This window comes from Lissotriton vulgaris, chromosome 6 (assembly GCF_964263255.1).
Source record: "Lissotriton vulgaris chromosome 6, aLisVul1.2, whole genome shotgun sequence".
NCBI classification, from domain to species: domain Eukaryota; kingdom Metazoa; phylum Chordata; class Amphibia; order Caudata; family Salamandridae; genus Lissotriton; species Lissotriton vulgaris.
Window position 1 is genome coordinate 12,268,855 of NC_141694.1, and position 18,481 is coordinate 12,287,335.

General features: G+C 47.1%; 1 protein-coding gene across 4 annotated transcripts in view; it reads right to left on the minus strand.

The window, feature by feature from the left end:
* Positions 1-4,829: 4,829 nt before the first annotated feature.
* LOC147706699 (cullin-9-like) overlaps positions 4,830-18,481 on the minus strand; it is a 354,395-nt gene continuing 340,743 nt past the window's right edge. For 2 of the 4 annotated variants that reach the window (XM_086925838.1, XM_086925837.1), the window contains exons 28-30: positions 15,823-15,970; positions 15,470-15,672; positions 4,830-5,613 (exon numbers count right to left, since the gene is read on the minus strand). In XM_086925838.1, coding sequence (XP_086781964.1) covers positions 5,308-5,613; positions 15,470-15,672; positions 15,823-15,970 — 657 coding nt within the window. In that variant the 3' untranslated portion in view covers positions 4,830-5,307. Of the gene's footprint in view, positions 5,614-15,469; positions 15,679-15,822; positions 15,971-18,481 lie in introns of all 4 variants that reach the window. The other 2 variants (XM_086925836.1, XM_086925835.1) reach the window with 1 other exon arrangement.

Genomic DNA, 18,481 nt, shown 5'->3' on the forward strand with positions numbered 1-18,481 from the left:
AGATTGAGGGAATGAGGTAACATCAGTACGAGAGTCAAATAGGGAATATACATAGAAAATGCAAAAATTGTGCACAGGAAAGGACCAATATAGGCATTGAAAACATAACGACAAGGGGAGCAAATACAATAGAAAAATACTGGGGTGGCATCCATTCTTGGAGTGTGTCCGAAGCGCTAGGAGCTGAGCATCGCTCTTCTTATGAAGGTAGGAATTTGTTCATGAGGAATCTTTTAGCTTCCTTTTCATCCTTCACTCGCAGAGTAATCTTACACTGATGCACAAGGAATGCATTTTACAAAACTAGCAAAATTATTTAAGAAGCCTTAAATTAAAGTTAAAACACGAATCGTCTGAAAGAGACATAGCGCAACTATTGAAAGGGACATCTTCCCCAAAGCTGGGCGAATGGAAGACCGAAATGGACAGATGTATGGGGGCTGAAATAGCAGTATTTCTCGCTAGTGGTTGCCCAACCAAACATAGGACAATTTGGACCCGATGGTCGTCATACCGGGGGATGGAGCTTCCCCCATTACCACCCACTGACCCCTAATGTATTTAATCTTGGTTTAGAACAGAAATACAAATGTTATCACAAATCACAAATATGTAAACAACCCTGATGCAGCAGACACTTGTTTCGTCCACTGGGGTCCTTCCTGTTGAGTACAGTACACCTTCTCAGATCCTTCCTACAGCACATCACAGACCATTTTCCCTGTTCTTGATGCCTGCTACAGTTTGACTGCAGAGCTGGCCATCAGATTTAGATTTAGATTTCATCTTCCACTGCCTACACCTCTTTCTCAGGTTGTCACGATTACTCCCATGGTTGTATTACTTTTTCATCTCTTATTTCTACTGGGGTTCAAACTGCAGTGCAATATATGTCTCTTTTTATTGTATGCATTATGTTTTTACTTTCAATCGGATGAATTGGTGAACTTTAGGATTTGAATGTCATTTATGGTTTGGTGTTATTTTGATTTTGATTGTTTTTTTTAATTACAATACTTTATTTCGGCCTCTAGGGCCATTAAAGTGCATCAGATAAAACAGGCCTTGTACACATCTGGTTTAAAAGACACTAATTATTAACAAAGAACTTCGGGCCGATTCACAAAACTAACTTAAGACAAAATCCTAAACTTACTACTTTTGGTATTCACAGAAGTTAGGATTTTGTCTTAAGTTTGTCTTAAGACAGACTTAACACAGACTTAAGACAAAATCCTAACTTAAGTCTGTCTTAAGTCTGTCTTAAGACAAACTTAAGACTAAATCCTAACTTCTGTGAATACAAAAAGTAGTAAGTTTAGGATTTTGTCTTAAATTAGTTCTGTGAATCGGGCCCTGAAAGTGTAATGGTTAACCCACAATTGGCAAGACATAAAGCGCACACTACATAGGTACAGCCGGGATGTAAAGATATATATTATAACATGGAACAATTAAAATGCAACAAGCCATAAAAAAAATTTTTTAAAAACAACCAACCATTATAAAAATATACAAGTAGTAACATTTTATGCTAACATTTTATGCTAAAAGTAGGACCATAGGACAGCGGTGCCAGGCGTAGGGCCTGGATATGGACATGCTCGCCCTTCGCCAGTTCATTCAAGTCTTCAACACCCTGGGATCTACTTCAGGTAGGCCCGACGAGTGTGCCGCATACAGTTTAGGAAACGCGATACAGCGAAGACAATTGATGGGCGAGTGTCATAGTTTACAACTCTGTAAGCCTCTATGGAGCGCACAAACCCTAAATTCTTTCATAGTTGGATAAACCAAAGCTTGCGTGGCATCCGATAGGCAGGGCAGAGGAGCAAAACATGTCATTCGGACTCCGCCTTGTAGTTACATGCAGGGCATTCACCTGTGTGGTCTCTCACCCATTTACTGGTATATGCCGCCAGTGGGAGGGTGCCCAGTCTCAGTTGCATATGTATGTAAATGTAAATGTATAGGCATTTATATAGCGCACTACTTACCCGTAGGGTCCCAAGGCGCTTCGACCGCTGCGAAACCCTTCCTGGCTTCCCTGAGAGATGGTCCCTTAATGGGTATCTCCAGGGTGAGACCAGGCATCCCCGGCGGTCTGGTGGGGCCGTTAGTGAAGATGAGGCAAGCTAATGCCCAGAGTTGCCGAGTGTGATCGCTGATCAGAGTGGGCACCGAGGCGAGAGAATTATCGAGTCCGCTGACCCTGGTCCTGAAACCTGCCGCGCCGGGAATCGAACCCTGGTCCCGGGCCGTCCTCTGCTCTCGGGTCTGCCGCCTCTAACCAGTGAGCCACACTACTTCACAATGTATATAGTTTCCTAGCCAGTGGGGGTTGAACAAAATCTAGGAAAGTTTCCCTGCTGTATACATCTTTTACCACTAGAAATTCTGCAGTTAAACGACCACTTGAGGAGCTTTCTCGGATTGACTTTAGCTTAGCTGCTCTATAGGAATTAACTAGGTCCTACCTGGAAAGCTTAGCACACGATGTCTCGGGCGTACTCCAGAGATCCGGCTTGCCCAGCTCGAGGGCAAGGTCCCTTATGTGGCAGAGCCATGGGATTTTCTTTATGGTGCAAATGGATAAAAACTCAGATAGTTCAGCCCTAAAGACTGACAACTCTTGAGTCACCCACATCCTCCGCCAAATAGTTAAGGGTCTCATAACAATCTCTTAACACCTTCGCTGCTAATGGAATTCCCCTCCTGTGCTGTCCCTCATTGAAATGGGTGTGGTCGTGAGGGAACCATTCCGTCATCAGCACAGCCCAACCGTGACTGATGACGGAATGGTTCAGTCACAAGCACCGAAGGGGTTAATCAAGCGGTCGCAATCCGAAGTCCATGCGAAGGGGAATTAGGGGGGTGCTGCGGGGTAAGCCTAATAGCTGGTGCATGAAGTTATTCTCCACCTTTGTCAGATTGCCAGTGGGAGAGTGCCCCCACAGCTCCACCCCATAGAGTGTTGCACCCCTTGCTTGGGCTTTATAAATTTCTACCACCGGGGCGGCTGGTTTAAAAACTGAAGATCTATACAACTTCATTAAACCACCCACTGTCTGTGTTAATCTAAGCCTTGCTTTGTCCAACTGTGGACCCCATTCGAAATTCTCTGCCAAGGTAATCAAATATCTTGACTCTTTCTAGGGGAATACCTTGTAGGGAAGGATTTGGCCGGGTTGAGTAGGGAGGGTTGAAGACCATGTATTTCGTTAAAGCTAGGTTGATCTCGAGCCCTCTTGCCTTACAAAACCATCTAAAAGGCGCTGAATGCCCATAGGCGATTTTGAAAGACGCAAAGTATCGTCTGCGAACATCAGCGCAGGGACCTTCCCTGAAGCTAACTTTGGAGCATTGTTGTACTTGATTAATTTAAGATGGTTGATTAAATCATTGATAAAAAGACTAAATAAAGTAGGGGCTAAAACACATCCCTGCCGTACCCCCTTTTGGACAAGGAAACGGGAAGTGAGTTCCCCGTGCCTTCCACAGCGCACGTGTGCAAAATTGTCAAGGTGTAACCTCTTAATGGCATTTAGGAGGTATGGAGGAATCCCTAGGTCACTCAACACCCTCAAGAGTTTTTCTCTGGGTACAAGGTCGAAGGCCGGCTTCAGATCAACAAATATTAGATAGAGGCTGCCACCCTCTATACTCACCGTTTTCCAGAAGAGTAGTTGTAGTCTAAATATCTGGTCAACGTTTGACATTTTTGATCTGAAGCCAGCCTGGTAGGGACTTAATACTTGCTCTTCAAATCAAGGCGTTGTGATCGCTGTCCTGCCTTTGTTCAAAATAAAAATCGAGGACAATTTCCCAACATGTTTTTACCAGGATGTAGTCAAAATGAGAAGTCTGGCCTGCTCTATTGAATGTGGTCTGCCCTGGTTGGTCAGATTTTGTCAGACCGTTGCATGCCCTTAAGGAGAAAGTTAGGGTAAGTGAGTTTATCTGCATGGCCAAAGGGGACCATGATTTGATGGGGGTGATAAGGGGGTTGGGAATCGACCAATAAAGGACTTCTTCCGTTGGGGGAGAATGTAAGGGATTGGTGATGGGTTCGAAGTGGCAGTTGAAATCACCCCCAACAATCAGCCATATCCCCGAATCTAGAGTTGGAATAAAATCTCCCAAAAGGGCGATGGTAGACGATTCCTGGTTGTTGTTTACAGGGCGCAAATACACGTTTATTAGGGCAATTTTCACCTTTGTTGGGAAGGAGAGCAGCACGCACTGGATGTCACTTGTAGGAGTTGACAGCTGCTCTGCCCTGCAACCAAGGTGAGTGCCTACCCAGATGGAAAGGCCACCAGAAGGTCTCCCCCTCCCCCCATGGATGCCAAGATGTTATTTTGATTTTCGATAATAGAATCTTTCATGACTTTCCACTGTGAAACTCATTTTGTAATCTAAGATTGTTTTATCAAACTTTCTGTAGCCTTGATGAAGCCTACTGTGGACAAAACCTGTCAGTTGTATCCATACGGTTTAGATATTGTTGTGACATGTAATACAGCTTGTCTTTTTATTCCAAGACTGATTACTGTTTGAAGTGTGGACTTCTAATTCACAATTTACAAGCTATATGTGTGCTACACCTCAATCTAAGACTCCTTTTCTGCCCTTGTGGTTCTTCTTTTACTTTACTGTTCAGTATATATTGTCCCCTTGGTCAGGGGCTGACCGACAGCGGTCAGGCACCAGGCTGTATTTTTATTAGAATTATTGTATTTTTTTCTCCAGACAGTGAGACAAAAGTCAGTTTGCAAGGGAGATATAAATGCAGCCCTGTCCATAAAAAAGTAAAAAGAGACAAGATGGCAAATTGAAGCTAGTACATTTTATTGAAAAAAATAATACTCCAGCCTCTCCAGACAGTGGTGCACATACCGCACGCTCGATCTCCAGGCAGCGGTGTGTATACGCCAGCATAGCCTCTTCCGACAGGGTGCACGTAGCCTTAGATAGACTTTAGATGACTGTGTGCATACTCAAAAGCCTTCAATACCAGCATCGCAATAATTCATTCCTGCAGGCACGCATGCACCACGAGGTTACGCTGGCTACAGAATACAGGATGCGCTGCACGTGCCAAACCCCATACCCTCCGGATGTGAAGTGCAGCAACCATGAGGACTACTTCCGTTTCAACCAGAATGAGCTGTGGAACCGCGGTCTTGATTGCATCAATGGTCCTTGCACGTCCCCTTCGAGATCAGAGGGCCTTCCTCGCGTGTCGATCATAATATATGATGGAGGTAGGATGGAAGAGACAGGCTCTGCTTCTTGGACCATGTTTTACCTGAAGGTAGAGAAGGCGAGTCTCTTGTCGTCATTAGGGAGGTTGCTAACGCTGTTGTTGCTTACTTTCCGAATCTCTGCCGTATGGAAGACAATGGCAGGAGTCTCTTTGGGGGGTGGTGGTGGCTGTGGCTGGGGGTCCTCAGAGACGTACTCCAGCACGTGCGGTCGGTCTTCGTTGCGCCGGACGTAGCCCTCATTTAGAAGGTGTATGACACAGGAGAGGACGTCCGTGTGGCTACAGCAGAAGTTCAGGAACTTGAGTGAAAATCTCTGATCACATTTCTGGCACGAGTCAATCACCTACAAGGCAAAAGCCAAATCTAAGTTAGGTAGTACAACCCTAGATCAGATGATCCTAAATACAACAAAATGCCTTGAACAGATAATGCTTTGCTAGTAACTGAACTTCTATAAAATATATACTGACAAAAGTACAATACTAAAAGGAAAGAATTATTTAAGAGATTACTTAACTGGAACTTTACCACTTAGGTGGGAAACTGCAAGAGGATTGGAAACCTCAGATTGCACTTTGTAAGACGCCCGCTTCTCACCCTCTTCAATGCCATATGAAGGCTGCCCCCCTCAACGGCATGTCTGATGCATGTAAATGTAAGGAGCTGCTGCTGTGATGTATGAAACATGTCTTGCAAGACCGGTGTGAGTATGTGGCCCTTAAAATGCTGTGTGCTACAGTCTTTGATTTTTCTAGATTCCTATAAACCAGACGATCTTCTTAACGGGATCCACTGGCCCGGGTTTGATTGCTGCCATTCCACCGGTCTATAATATAGTCAGGCAAGACCGCCTGCATCTCATGAGAGGTGGTATCCTCATTGTTCATCACTCAAACATTACATGTTTCATTGTAGAAAAGAAAAATCGTATTGCTGCAGAATGCTTTTTTTTGTTTTAAAATTCAACCTCTCCGCCTCCTTCTGTGGCGCACTCGTATACCGTACGTCTGGACCTCGATCTGATTTGCTTATTTTTTAGCTCCTCATATTCTCAAAACAGCCACATTTTCTACTCTTGGAGACTTGAATTCTGACCTAGAAAAAAACATTGCAATTTCAGAAACCAATCACCTGCTCAACTCCATTTTAGGTCTTCAAAGGTTACTCCAGCGCACTGCGTAGGACTGATCTCCCTTTCTGTTAAATAGAACCTCCTCTTCTTTGGTCTGACAACCGACACAAATCACCTCATTTGTCTTGTGTCTCATCTCATCAGCATTCCCTAAACTACCTTCTGTGCCCCTCACTTCCACAAACCTTGCTCTGAAGAAGTCTTTATTTGTGCCAAAGCATTTAACACCTGCGTTTCACACATCCTGAGACGTTACTACACCACTCGAAGCTGATAACCTCCCATGGGAAGCAGTCTATCGCCCCTTGGTACAATGATCGACTGGGTAAACACATAAGCAAGCACTTACAACACAACTGGATGAAAAAGGTATAATTATTCTGACAAACTTAAATGTCGTCAAGAGCTTTAACAATCATAAGTCCATCAGCACTACCTGTATCTCCCGAAATGCCATCAAAATCGAAAGTGCCACAATTCACCCAAAACATGTTCTCAATCATCAAGAATCTCTTAAATCCCACTGTCTCTCCCAACATTTTGTAGTTATCCCATCAACTATGTGATGATTTGTCTAACTTTTCATGGATAAAATGTCCAAAATCGACCTCAATTTCTCTGTGTATAAGCCTATAGATCTGTCTACACTGCCATCAATGGCGCTTCCCCTCCAGAACACTCGCATCTCAGCCATGGGCAGGTTCAACCCTTATGCCTTCCCTCACCTCAGGCTCGCCGGAGGAGTCTTGCCCTCCGAGCATTCTGTCCTTGGCTAAGGATCATTGAGCCACTAAGTGTACTTCGCTCCCTTCCCCTCGGCTAAGCTATAATCCCAGATCTTTGAAGGAAGCACAAGTAATTCTGTTATCAAAGAAACCCACGGCCAATCCTTGAGCATCGTCACATTCCAGATCCAGCTTTCTTTTTCCATTTCCCTCTAAACTACTAGAAAAAGCAGCCAATCTCAAACTGTTTAGCGTTTTAGAAATGGACGCTACCCTAGCTCCATCTCCATCTGGCTTTCACAGCAGCAAGTCCACCATACTGTCCATCTCAGATGCCATAATATTCATGGTAGACCCAGGCCGCTCTGCCACACTGTTCTTACTCAATCTATCCGCAGCATTCCACTCAACCTCCCATCCTATTCTGTTTTCTCATCTTCTTGTAAATGTGCCTTGAAGTGGCTTCGCTCTTTTCGCTTAGATCACATTTCAGTAGTACACCTTGCCCTGTTGTGGTCTCTCGGCAGTATGGTGTTCGACGGTCTTAACTCAGCCCCAAGCTGTTTTACGTATATTCTCTTCTCTTGCTCCTTAATACGCAAATATAGATGTGAGATCTTTTCCTTTGATGATGACACAACTTGGGATGTCTATTTCGACCCATGTTCCTAAGACTCAGACAAGACCGAGGTCGTTATCTTCAGACAGGAGACCTCCATTTGTTCATCGGGTTAGGGTCCTTCCACTCTGGAGCTCTGCCCTACAACTAGATCTGCCACAAAAAATCTTGGCATATTGATGAAGAACAAACTTATTACTAAACATATTAATTAGGCAGCTGCAGGTCTGTTTACATTATCACAGAATATTCCAAAGGTCCTCCCAACAGAACAAGTTACTTACCTTTGGTAATGATATATCTGTAATAGACATATATCAGTTATGGATTCCTCACCATAGAATTACCCCCAGGCGTCAGACTGGATCTGAAGAATTTTTTTCTCAGCAGTACTTCTGTGCGTCGGTAGGTGGTGTCGGTCGACTCAGTGTTCGTCGTTGGCGTTGTGATCGCCGGATTGACGTCGCGGTATCTACTTCGATGCCGCGCCTGCGCGCGGACGTCAGTTCTTTACATGACATTCCACGCCAGAAGTGCAGAGCCATGCAATACATTGACCACTGGTGCACAAAAACTAGGGCCCTGAAAGGGAGTCCCTTACCCTAGAAGTCAGTTCATAGAACGTGGACGAAGGGTGGTGCGGTGACTAATATATGTACATATCGTTACCGAAGGTAAGTAACTTGTTCATCTGAAAGAGACTATTAGTTATGGATTCCTCACCTTAGAATAGTTACCCCAGCAATACCAACCCGGAGGTGGGTCTGCGAACCAAGTTCACACCAGAAAGTCCTGAAGAACTGAACGGCCAAAGAAGCTGTCCTTCCAGACTTGGCTGTCTAGGCAGTAGTGTTTAGTAAACATGTGCAATGAAGCCCACATGGCTGCCACGCAAATGTCATGAAGACTGACTCCACGCCCCAAAGCAGTAGTGGCTGCCGTCGCCCTGGTGGAATGGGAGCGCAGCCCCACTGGAGGTTCCTTCTTTGCCAAGGATTAAGAGATTGCGATGCTGAGTCTGAGGACAGTTAAGTAGCGGCTTGAAAGGAGCGCACAGAAGGTAGGTGAGAACCAGGTTTAAGTCCCACTGGGGCACTAAGAAAGGAATGGGAGGAAACAAATGAGTAACGCCCTTAAGGAAGCGATTTTCAATAGGTGACTTGAAAAGAGGAGGCTGATCAGGCAGCCGAAGAAAGGCTGAAATGGCCGAAAGATGGCCTTTCAGAGAGCCCAGAGCACAGTCCTGATGGGCCAAAGAAAGAATGAAGAGGAGAACCTCTGAAAGAGGGGCAGAAAGGGGATCCACAGCTTTTGCTGTGCACCATGCTACAAATTTGTTTCACCTACAGGCGTACTCAGTATTGGTGGAGGGGTGCCTGGCTGCCAAGATAACGTTACAGCCTTCGGGAGGAAGGTCGAAAGCTGTCAACTGTCGCCGCTCAATCTCCATGCTAGGAGTTGGAGGCCGGAGACAGGTTCGGGTGGAGGACCATCCCCTGCTGCTGAGACAGAAGATCCTCCCGAAGAGGCAGTCGGATCGGAGGATCGATGCCCATGTGTAAACGCATGGGATACCAGACTCTTCATGCCCAGTCCCGGGCCACAAGAATGACTTGGGCCCGGTTGCGCTTGATCTTCGTCAGCACTCTGGGCAGAAGGGGAATAGGTGGAAAGGCGAATAGAAGACTGCAACTCCACTCGCGACGAAAAGCGTCTCCGAGCGAGTGCCGCCTTAGATATTTAAAAAAGCAGAACTGCTGACATTGCGCGTTCTCTTCAGCAGTGAATAGATCTAACCAAGGCACTCCCCACTGCTGAAAGAGACCTTGCACCACCTCCGAGTGAAGACGCCATTTGTAATCCATCATGAACCGGCGGGAGCACGACTGACAAAGGCACTATTGGAGAGCATGCATGTCAGTGTGTACACATGACCTGCAGGATGCAGGAAATCAGCATTCCTAGCAGGAGACAAACCATCAGGACAGGACCTGAGCTCCCACTTGAAGCATCTGTATCAGACCCTGAATGTTCTGGATCGTCTGCGGAAGAGAAGTCTTGTGTTCAGTATTGCCCCATAAGGTCACAGAGGGCTCTAAGTGAGACTTGGGCACGAGCATGGATGCTCATGCATGTAAATGGTTCAACACCAGCTGGGGGAAGCTCCCCTTAAGCAGCCAATCGTCGGGTTATGGCAACTCTGACATCCCTGACCTTCTCAGGTATGTCACAACTACTGCCATCACCTTGGGAAAGACTCAGGTTGCTGATGCTAACCGAACAGGGAGGTTGGGGAACTGGCAGTGAGTGAAGCCTACCACGTACTGCAGGTACCTTCTGATTCCAGCGACATAAGTACCTGAGCCAGGTCTCACTGACGTCAGCACGCTGGGGTAGCTCCTACAAAGGCACTGCACACTTTCGGCCTGGCGTTCAGAGAACCTGCCAGGTGTTGAACCACTGGAACATGCCCTGATATTCCAGCCACTTCCAGAGATGATGTGCCTCCTGACATAGGGTTCACAACCCCACCCGCCTTTTTTGTTGCAGTACCACATGGTGGTGGTTTTGTCTGTGAACACCTGCATTCCTCTCCCTTAGACAGAAGGAAGGAATGCCTTCAGTGCAAGACGGATTGCCTGAAGCTCCAGTAGGTTGATGTGAGGGCCGGAGACCAGTGGCCTCTGATCTCCGCCTCTCCCATGTCCGGTTCTTCCAACTGGTCTGCCCGAGGGTCCACAGACCCATCCCAGTCCTCCTCATCCTCCTCTGGTAGCCACTCAGGGTGATAAGGAACACCAAGGGAGTACAGGAGTACAAAAGTACTGGTCGGCGTCGGTCCAGCTCTGTGTCCACATCGAGGGGGAGACTAGAGTCGATGTCGGTTGGGGACACAACCAGCGTCGGAGGTGTCACCAATGGATTCGGCACCGGAGGAGGTGTCACGAGGTCGAAAGACGCTGATCTGGATCAAGGCCTGGACCAGCCAAGTCTGCGGGGCTCTGAGGCGCGCTGATGGATTTGAGTTGACCAAAGGTAGAGTGGAGAGCTTTGTAAAAGCTGCAAAGATAGCAGGGGTCGCTACGGCTCTCGGAAAGGGAGGTAGGCTTGGTGTCAAACCAACAGGCTCCGCGGGCAGAGCCGGACAACTACCTTCCGCAACCAGCGTTGCATCGGCCGACGGAGAGAACGCGAAGAGTGACGATGCTTCTTTGCCTTCTTTTTGTGCTTTGACTTACCCGAAGACTTCGACGAGGAGTGGTGGTGATGGTTCCGCGACCAGTCTCGCGTCCTCCCTCTCGACCGGGACCTTGAACGGCAAGGAGCCGACTGCCGGGCCTCCAGAAGCTTTTGGTACTGCTCCCGCAAAGACTTCGGTCCATGGCCCAGCAGTCGGAGCACGACTTCGGGTCGTGGTCACGCTCCAGACACCATTGGCACATGAGATGCGGGTCCGTCACCGACATCTGTTTGGGGCAGGAGCCTTAAGGCTTGAAGCCGGTCCGCCGTGATGATATCCCTGTGCACCAGAAGTTGTGCGGACTCAAAAAGATGTTGACAGAAAGTCGCAAAAAGGGAGTCAAAAAGTGACTTGAGGTACCGCTCCCTCCGTATCTGCGCTGGCTGGCACGGAAAAAGAAAGAACTGCCGTCAGCGCGCAGGGGCGGCGTCTAAGTAGATACTGTGATGTCATTCCAGCGATCAGAACGCCAACGACGAACGCGGAGTCGACTGATGCCTGGGGGTAAGTCTAAGGTGAGGAATCCATAACTAATATTCTCTTTCAGATCTCCTTCTATATCATGCAAAACAGCAATTCAAGTGCTGATAACTTCTAGACTTGATGTAGATTCCCTTTATCTAGGAACTATTTAATACCTATTCCATCGCCTAGAAATCATCAAACTTCTGAGGCTCGTCTTCCGCTGAACCTGCACAGTTACTGATCCATTTCATCACATCTAAAGGATCTTCATTGTCGGCCAAATCAAAAGCAGATTGTCTTCAAAACTCTTTGTTTCACCAATCAAGCTGTTCATAACAGTTGTCCAGGTTACTTAAGAATGCAATTTACTGCCTGCAACCACTTCTGACTGCTGGGCTCGGCTTCTAGAGAGAAACTGATCATTCTTTGGATAAACCATGAAACATGCGCCCTACTGAGGTCACCACTTGTACTCGAGATCTTCGCAGTAAAAAGAGGAAAGCATTGTTACTTATGCAGCACTGGATCCCGTCAGGGAGAATCATCAGTGGAGGAAACCTTCTGTTATCAGTGCTCTCTCTAAATCAACCCATCTTCATCATCATCACAAAAGACGAAAAGAAAAAGTTACTTACCTTCCTACCTGGAGATTCATTACCAGTTAATTATCTCAGGCATCAGACAGGAAGTGTATACTTTCCATACCATTCCTCGGCCAGCAGGTGGTACTGTCTCCATCTTAGTGCCAGAAACATCAGCGGAAGCTTATAGAGTCACCCCAGCGAACCAACATCTGCTCCTCATCTGTTCTTTCCGCGCCCTTAGAGGCAGGGTCGAGGATGAAGACCTATCAATCATGAATGTGCACAGCAACAGCTCCTTTGGAATCTTATTATTGTGAAAGGACTGACCATTATTCAGAAAGAGGAGGTGGCGGGATCAGTGAGAAGTCTGGGGTTCGAGTATCCATTAGAAAGATCGTTACCGAAGGTAAGGGACTTGTTCTTCTGATGGACACTTCAACTTGCAGATTCCTCACCTTTTGATACCAACACAGTACCTCCTCCCATGTGGTGGGTCTGAAGGTGTGGTCAGATACGGAAATCTTGGAACATCAACCAAGCAAAATGGCCATCCCTTTTCACTTCAGAGATGCCCATGTCACCACGGGTCACATCCCTGCAGCAGAGACCCCCTTTCCCTGCAAGTGCTGGAGTTGAAGAATGAGCACGGGCTGAATGAATGAATGAATGAAAAATGCACAGATTATCTTAAGAGTGTCCTCCTGTGGTAAATGCATCTCACACATTGATGCAAAAGATTAAACAGCATGAAAGGAATCTCTTTTTGACCACCTTGCCGTTTTTGCTGCGTACATACCCAACAAAGAGCTTGTCACTGGACCTAATCTTCATTCAGTCAATGCAATCATGGAACATGCGGAGAGGGTCCAGCCGGTGTAGCCTCACCTTCGCATTGGTAATGTGGGGTGGAATAAAACATAAGGAATGGTAATGGATTACTTCTGATGAAAAGGGGCGACCACCACAGGCAGGAAAGATGCTTTGGTCCTCAAGACAAGTTTATCTCAACGGAAGCTAGTTAAAGAGGGATCCATCCAAAGGTGGATCGTCGGTCACTACCTTGGTCACTGCTGGAGGGAGATAAAAGGACATCCCCAGTGTGGGCTGCACCTCCATCGACCGTCAGAGCAATTCTGCTGACGTGTTTCAAGAGATCCTGATGGTGTCCGACAGATTCCCATGAGCTGGGAGTGCGGCTGACAAAGGCACTATTGAAGAGCATGCATGTCAGCGTGTATACATGACCAGCAGGATGCAGGGAATCAGCATCCCTAGCAGGAGACAAACCCTACGGACAGGAACCTGAGCTCCCACGTGAAGCATCGGTATCATATCCTGAATGTTCTGGATCGTCTGCGGAGGAGAGAAGACTTGTGTTCAGTATTGCCCCAATGAACATAAGGTCACAGAGGGCTCTAAGTGAGACTTGGGCACGAGCATGGATGCTCATGCATGTAAATGGTCCAACACCAGCTGTGGGAAGCTCCCCTTAAGCAGCCAATCGTCGAGTTATGGAAACTCTGACATCCCTGACCTTCTCAGGCATGTCACAACCACTGCCATCACCTTGGGAAAGACTCAGGTTGCTGATGCTAACCGAACAGGGAGGTTGGGGAACTGGCAGTGAGTGAAGCCTACCACGTACTGCAGGTACCTTCTGATTCCAGCGACATAAGTACCTGAGCCAGGTCTCACTGACGTCAGCACACTGGGGTGGCGCCTATATAGGCACTGCGCACTTTCGGCATGGATGGCGCCACACGGAGTCAAACGATGCCACCTACTGGCACACAGGGGTAGTGCTCGCGAAAACAATTCCAGATCCAGTCTCACACTGGGGATCATTTTAAGGTAGGGAATCTGAGGCTAGAAGCCTCTAGCAGATATTGCAACATAGGCAGCCATGAAGTCTATTTGCTTTCTAATCTTGCTGATGGGAAGGCATGCTTCAATACATGTGAAAAAGTATGTCACGGCCATCAACGTTTAATGTAGGTTAAGGCCAGCATGCTTATATGTTCTTCGTCTAGAAGCAAGTTACACTTTGGACAGACTAACTCAGGGAATGACATATAAAAGAAGTTTATTAAAACATGTACCAAGCAAATTTACCTTTCAAAAAGTGTGACTCTACAGGGAAGTGCTGATCACCGGCCCCCCTCCATGCAGATGAAGTTGAGAAACACCCAGAATAGTCTATGTTAGGGCACTTATTTGGGGAGGTCCTCACTGTTTTTAAACCCTTATAGAACCAAATTGATTGGAAGTATCACAAATAGTGTTGTTCCAGTGTTCACTTATAAGTGTGCTGTATTGCCCACAAACACATAAATGTAATATTTTCTTTCATGTAATGAAATATCATATGCTTTTCACTCCAGACGTAAGCGACTATTAAATCACATGAAACTGAAAAAGCAATTTGGCAGGCATTGTTGGAGTCCTGAAGAAAGCCGGAGACCAGTTTTGGGCTGTTACAAATGGGTGAAACATGTAGGAAATGTATAACAGATGCATGAAATTTAGTATTCTTTACACATCCAGAATATATCTACTTTTAACCGTGGCAACGGTATTCATTGAACAAAAGAGATATCTTGGGAATTTTTTTAATGAAGAACTGGATCCATGCTATTATCAAGACAAAAATGTTTTAACAAGTTTCCCACAGCTGTTGAGCCCAAGTGAGTGGTACATACCTACTCTGGTGAGGAGAAGGCACCTACGATGAAGCATGGCACTATAAACTGTGGGTAAAGCCTACTCTCCTAATCTATTTAGGTGTCTGCAATGTGGGTGGTGATGACAGAAAAGGTTAATCCCAGACCCTGAACCCACATACCAGCGGAGCACGAATGCTTCAACCCTGCACCAATTCAGGAGACCCTGGAAGGCGAGTGATGACTGTGATCTATCTTTTTCTGGGTCCCACCTGTGTCTGGCCTAAGGTGGTATTCCAGCACAACGAAGCAGAGACACAGCTCTTCGATGCTTGTCATTGGGCAGAAAACCAAGAGCATCAGAATCCAAAGATGATGAGCGATGGTCCCCACCTCTTTGGAAAATTCCTTCCTGATCTCTCAATTTCCTCCTGGACATCTTTTGACTTTTTGAGCACAATCTTTTTCAGTCTTCGTGCCCTGTGAAGACTGTCTCACAAACAGTGATGGCATGATGTATTTAGAGAGAATGCGTTAGATAAAAATCAATGTACATAAAGTGACAACGAATAAAAAGTAACTCCAAAACGCGCGATTGTGGCTGGCTGTGTGCAAATCGGAGTAAAATTCAGCCAAATCGAAGGAAAAAGAGTGAAACCCAATCTTTAAGGAACCCTGGCTTTATAGAGCAACAAAAACAACTGCCAAACCTCTGCCAAAAAGGTAACTGCAGTTCCCTTTGAGGAGGTTAGTTTTGTACTTTGCTCACTCACCTTTAACACCAGGTTGTCGATGTGCATCGCCTTCTCCTCTTTCAATATCTTAACGATCAGACAGCAGATGATGTTTCGCTTTCTCTCCAGCATGGCGCCCTCTGCATCCTCAACATTCAGGTATGTCTGGTTTGGCAGCAGCCACAACACTGACTTCTGCTTGGCCAGCTTCATGAGGGACGCATCGTTCAACCGCAGAACACCTGCAGCTACAAGTCAAACCAAAATGGGTATATAACCATCAGATAGCCAGCCAATCATGAGTTCCTGCAGAACAGCATCCTGTAAAGGGGCGAGCTAGGGAGACAGCCACGTAGTGTGTGGCACCACTGTCGGAGAACACCACTACATACCTTTCGGAAGGAGGCCTTTGGTTTTGTTTTTACTCTTGCTTTTGCTCATGGTTAGGATGCCGTCTTCTCCAGTCAATGGTGCCAGGGCTTGGATAAGGAGGGCCGGAGGCAGACCAGTGGACTGCAGAAGGGATTCCACATTAAGAGTCTACAGGAGAGACAGAAAATATTACTGGTTACGTTTTGAGGGCCTGTTGTACAAGTGTAAATCAAACACAAAACAGCACATTCTGTAAGAACAAAAAACGGACATGCTATTCAGGGACAAAAGAATGTAATGGAGAGCGCCCATGACATTAGAATCTACAAATAAACTGCAAACTGTTCAACAAATGCAAAAAATGTTAATACAAATCAGCACTGTCGTCCCACACACAAACAATGGAATAAGATGTGGCCTAATGGTGAAAATTGTCCACTGAGTAACAGGAATTCCGAATTCTAATCACAGCTCATCTGTTTCACCATATGTAACCATATAATGCGATCATGGACATATCACCATTTTAACTTGCTCAGGCCTCACCTCAGATGCATGTTCTGTCAAAACTGCTAACACATTATACAGAAAAAGACCTACACATTCTCACAGAATCAATAACAAACTCTTGTCACGACAGTAAAGAACAAGTTACTTACCTTCGGTAACGATATATCAGTAAGAAGCATAAGTTACTTACCTTCTGTAACGATATATCTGTAAGAAACAGTAGTTAGTGTTAGATTCCTTACCTTTGAATATCCCCAGGCGTCAGGCTGGATCCGGAAAGTTTTGCGTAGCAGTACCCCTGCGCGTTGGTAGGCGTCGTCTGAGGTTCCGCGTCCGTCGTCGGCGTCGTGCTCGCCGAGATGACGTCGTCGGAGTACTCACCGAGATGACGTCGCACAAGTTACTACTTGTGTAACGATATATCTGTAAGAGACATTAGTTAGTGATAGATTCCTTACCTTAGAATATCCCCAGGCGTCAGACTGGATCCGGAAATTTTTGCGTAGCAGTACCCTTGCGCGTTGGCAGGCGTCGTTTGCGGCTCCGCGTCCGTCGTCGGCGTCGTGGGCGCCGGGATGACGTCGGAGTACTTAGACGCCGCCTCCTTGTGCTGACGTCAGTTCTTAGCCACAGCTTTTCCGCGCTAGAAGCGCAGAGCCATGACAAAAAACCGACACTGGTGCCAAGAAACTAGGGCCCTGAAAGGGGATGACCTTAACCCTAGATATCGGTTCGCAGAACGGGGAGGATGGGTGGGTCGGTAAGGAATCTATCACTAACTAATGTCTCTTACAGATATATCGTTACACAAGTAGTAACTTGTGCATCTGAAAGAGACACGTTAGTGATAGATTCCTTACCTTAGAATAGATACCCCAGCAATACCATCCCCGTGGTGGCGGGTCTGCGAACCAATATTTACACCAGAAAGTCCTGGAGAACCGAGCGGCCAAAGAAACCGTCTCTCCGGACTTGACTATCCAGGCAGTAGTGCCTATCAAACGTGTGCAACGAGGCCCACGTAGCCGCCTGGCAAATGTCCTGCAAGGGCACACCTCGGCCCAAGGCAGTTGTAGTGGCCGTGGCTCGAGTGGAATGAGCCCGCAGCCCAACAGGTGGTTCCTTCTTAGCCAAGGAGTAACACGCCTGGATGCACATGATAATCCATCGTGAGATGGTCCTCTTGTGCACCGCTTTCCCTTTCTTAGCGCCCGCGTACCCTACAAAGAGTTGATCATCCACCCGGAACTGGCGTGTGCGATCCAGATAGAACGAGAGCGCACGTTTTGGGTCCAGACGGTGGAGCCTCTCCTCCTCTCTCGAGGGGTGCGGAGGCGGAAAGAAGGTGGGCAATGTGATGGACTGCCCAATGTGGAAGGCCGTGACCACCTTTGGCAAGAAAGAGGGCCTAGTCCTCAAAACAACCTTGTCCCGATGGACTGACAGGAAGGGAGGCTTACAAGAGAGGGCCTGGAGCTCACTCACTCTCCTGGCAGAGGTGATGGCTACCAGGAAGGCAGTCTTCAAAGAAAGAAGGCGAAGCGGACAGTTATGAAGCGGCTCAAAGGGAGCGCACATCAGAAAGGTGAGAACCAGGTTCAAGTCCCACTGAGGCATCACGAAAGGAACAGGAGGAAAGGTATGAGTGATGCCTTTGAGGAATCTGTTAACAATAGGGGACTTGAACAAAGAAGGTTGGTCAGGCAGCCTCAGAAAGGCTGAAAGAGCCGAAAGATAGCCCTTGAGAGTGCCCAGAGCAGTGCCCTGATGGGCAAGAGAAAGAAGGAAGAGAAGAACCTCGGAGAGAGGGGCATTGAGGGGATCCACAGCCTTTGCTGTGCACCATGCCACAAATCTGTTCCACCTGCAGGCGTATACCGTCTTTGTGGAGGGACGCCTGGCTGCCAGAATGATGTTGCAAACTTCAGGAGGCAAGTCAAATGGCTTCAACTGTCGCCGCTCAATCTCCAAGCATGGAGGTGGAGACTGGACAGGTTCGGGTGGAGGACCGTCCCCTGCTGCTGCGACAGAAGGTCCTCCTGAAGAGGCAGACGAATCGGGGGATCGACTGACATGCTGAGTAGCTCGGGATACCAGTACCTTCGAGCCCAGTCCGGAGCCACAAGGATGACTTGTGCCCGGTCGCGCTTGATCTTCTTCAGCACTCTG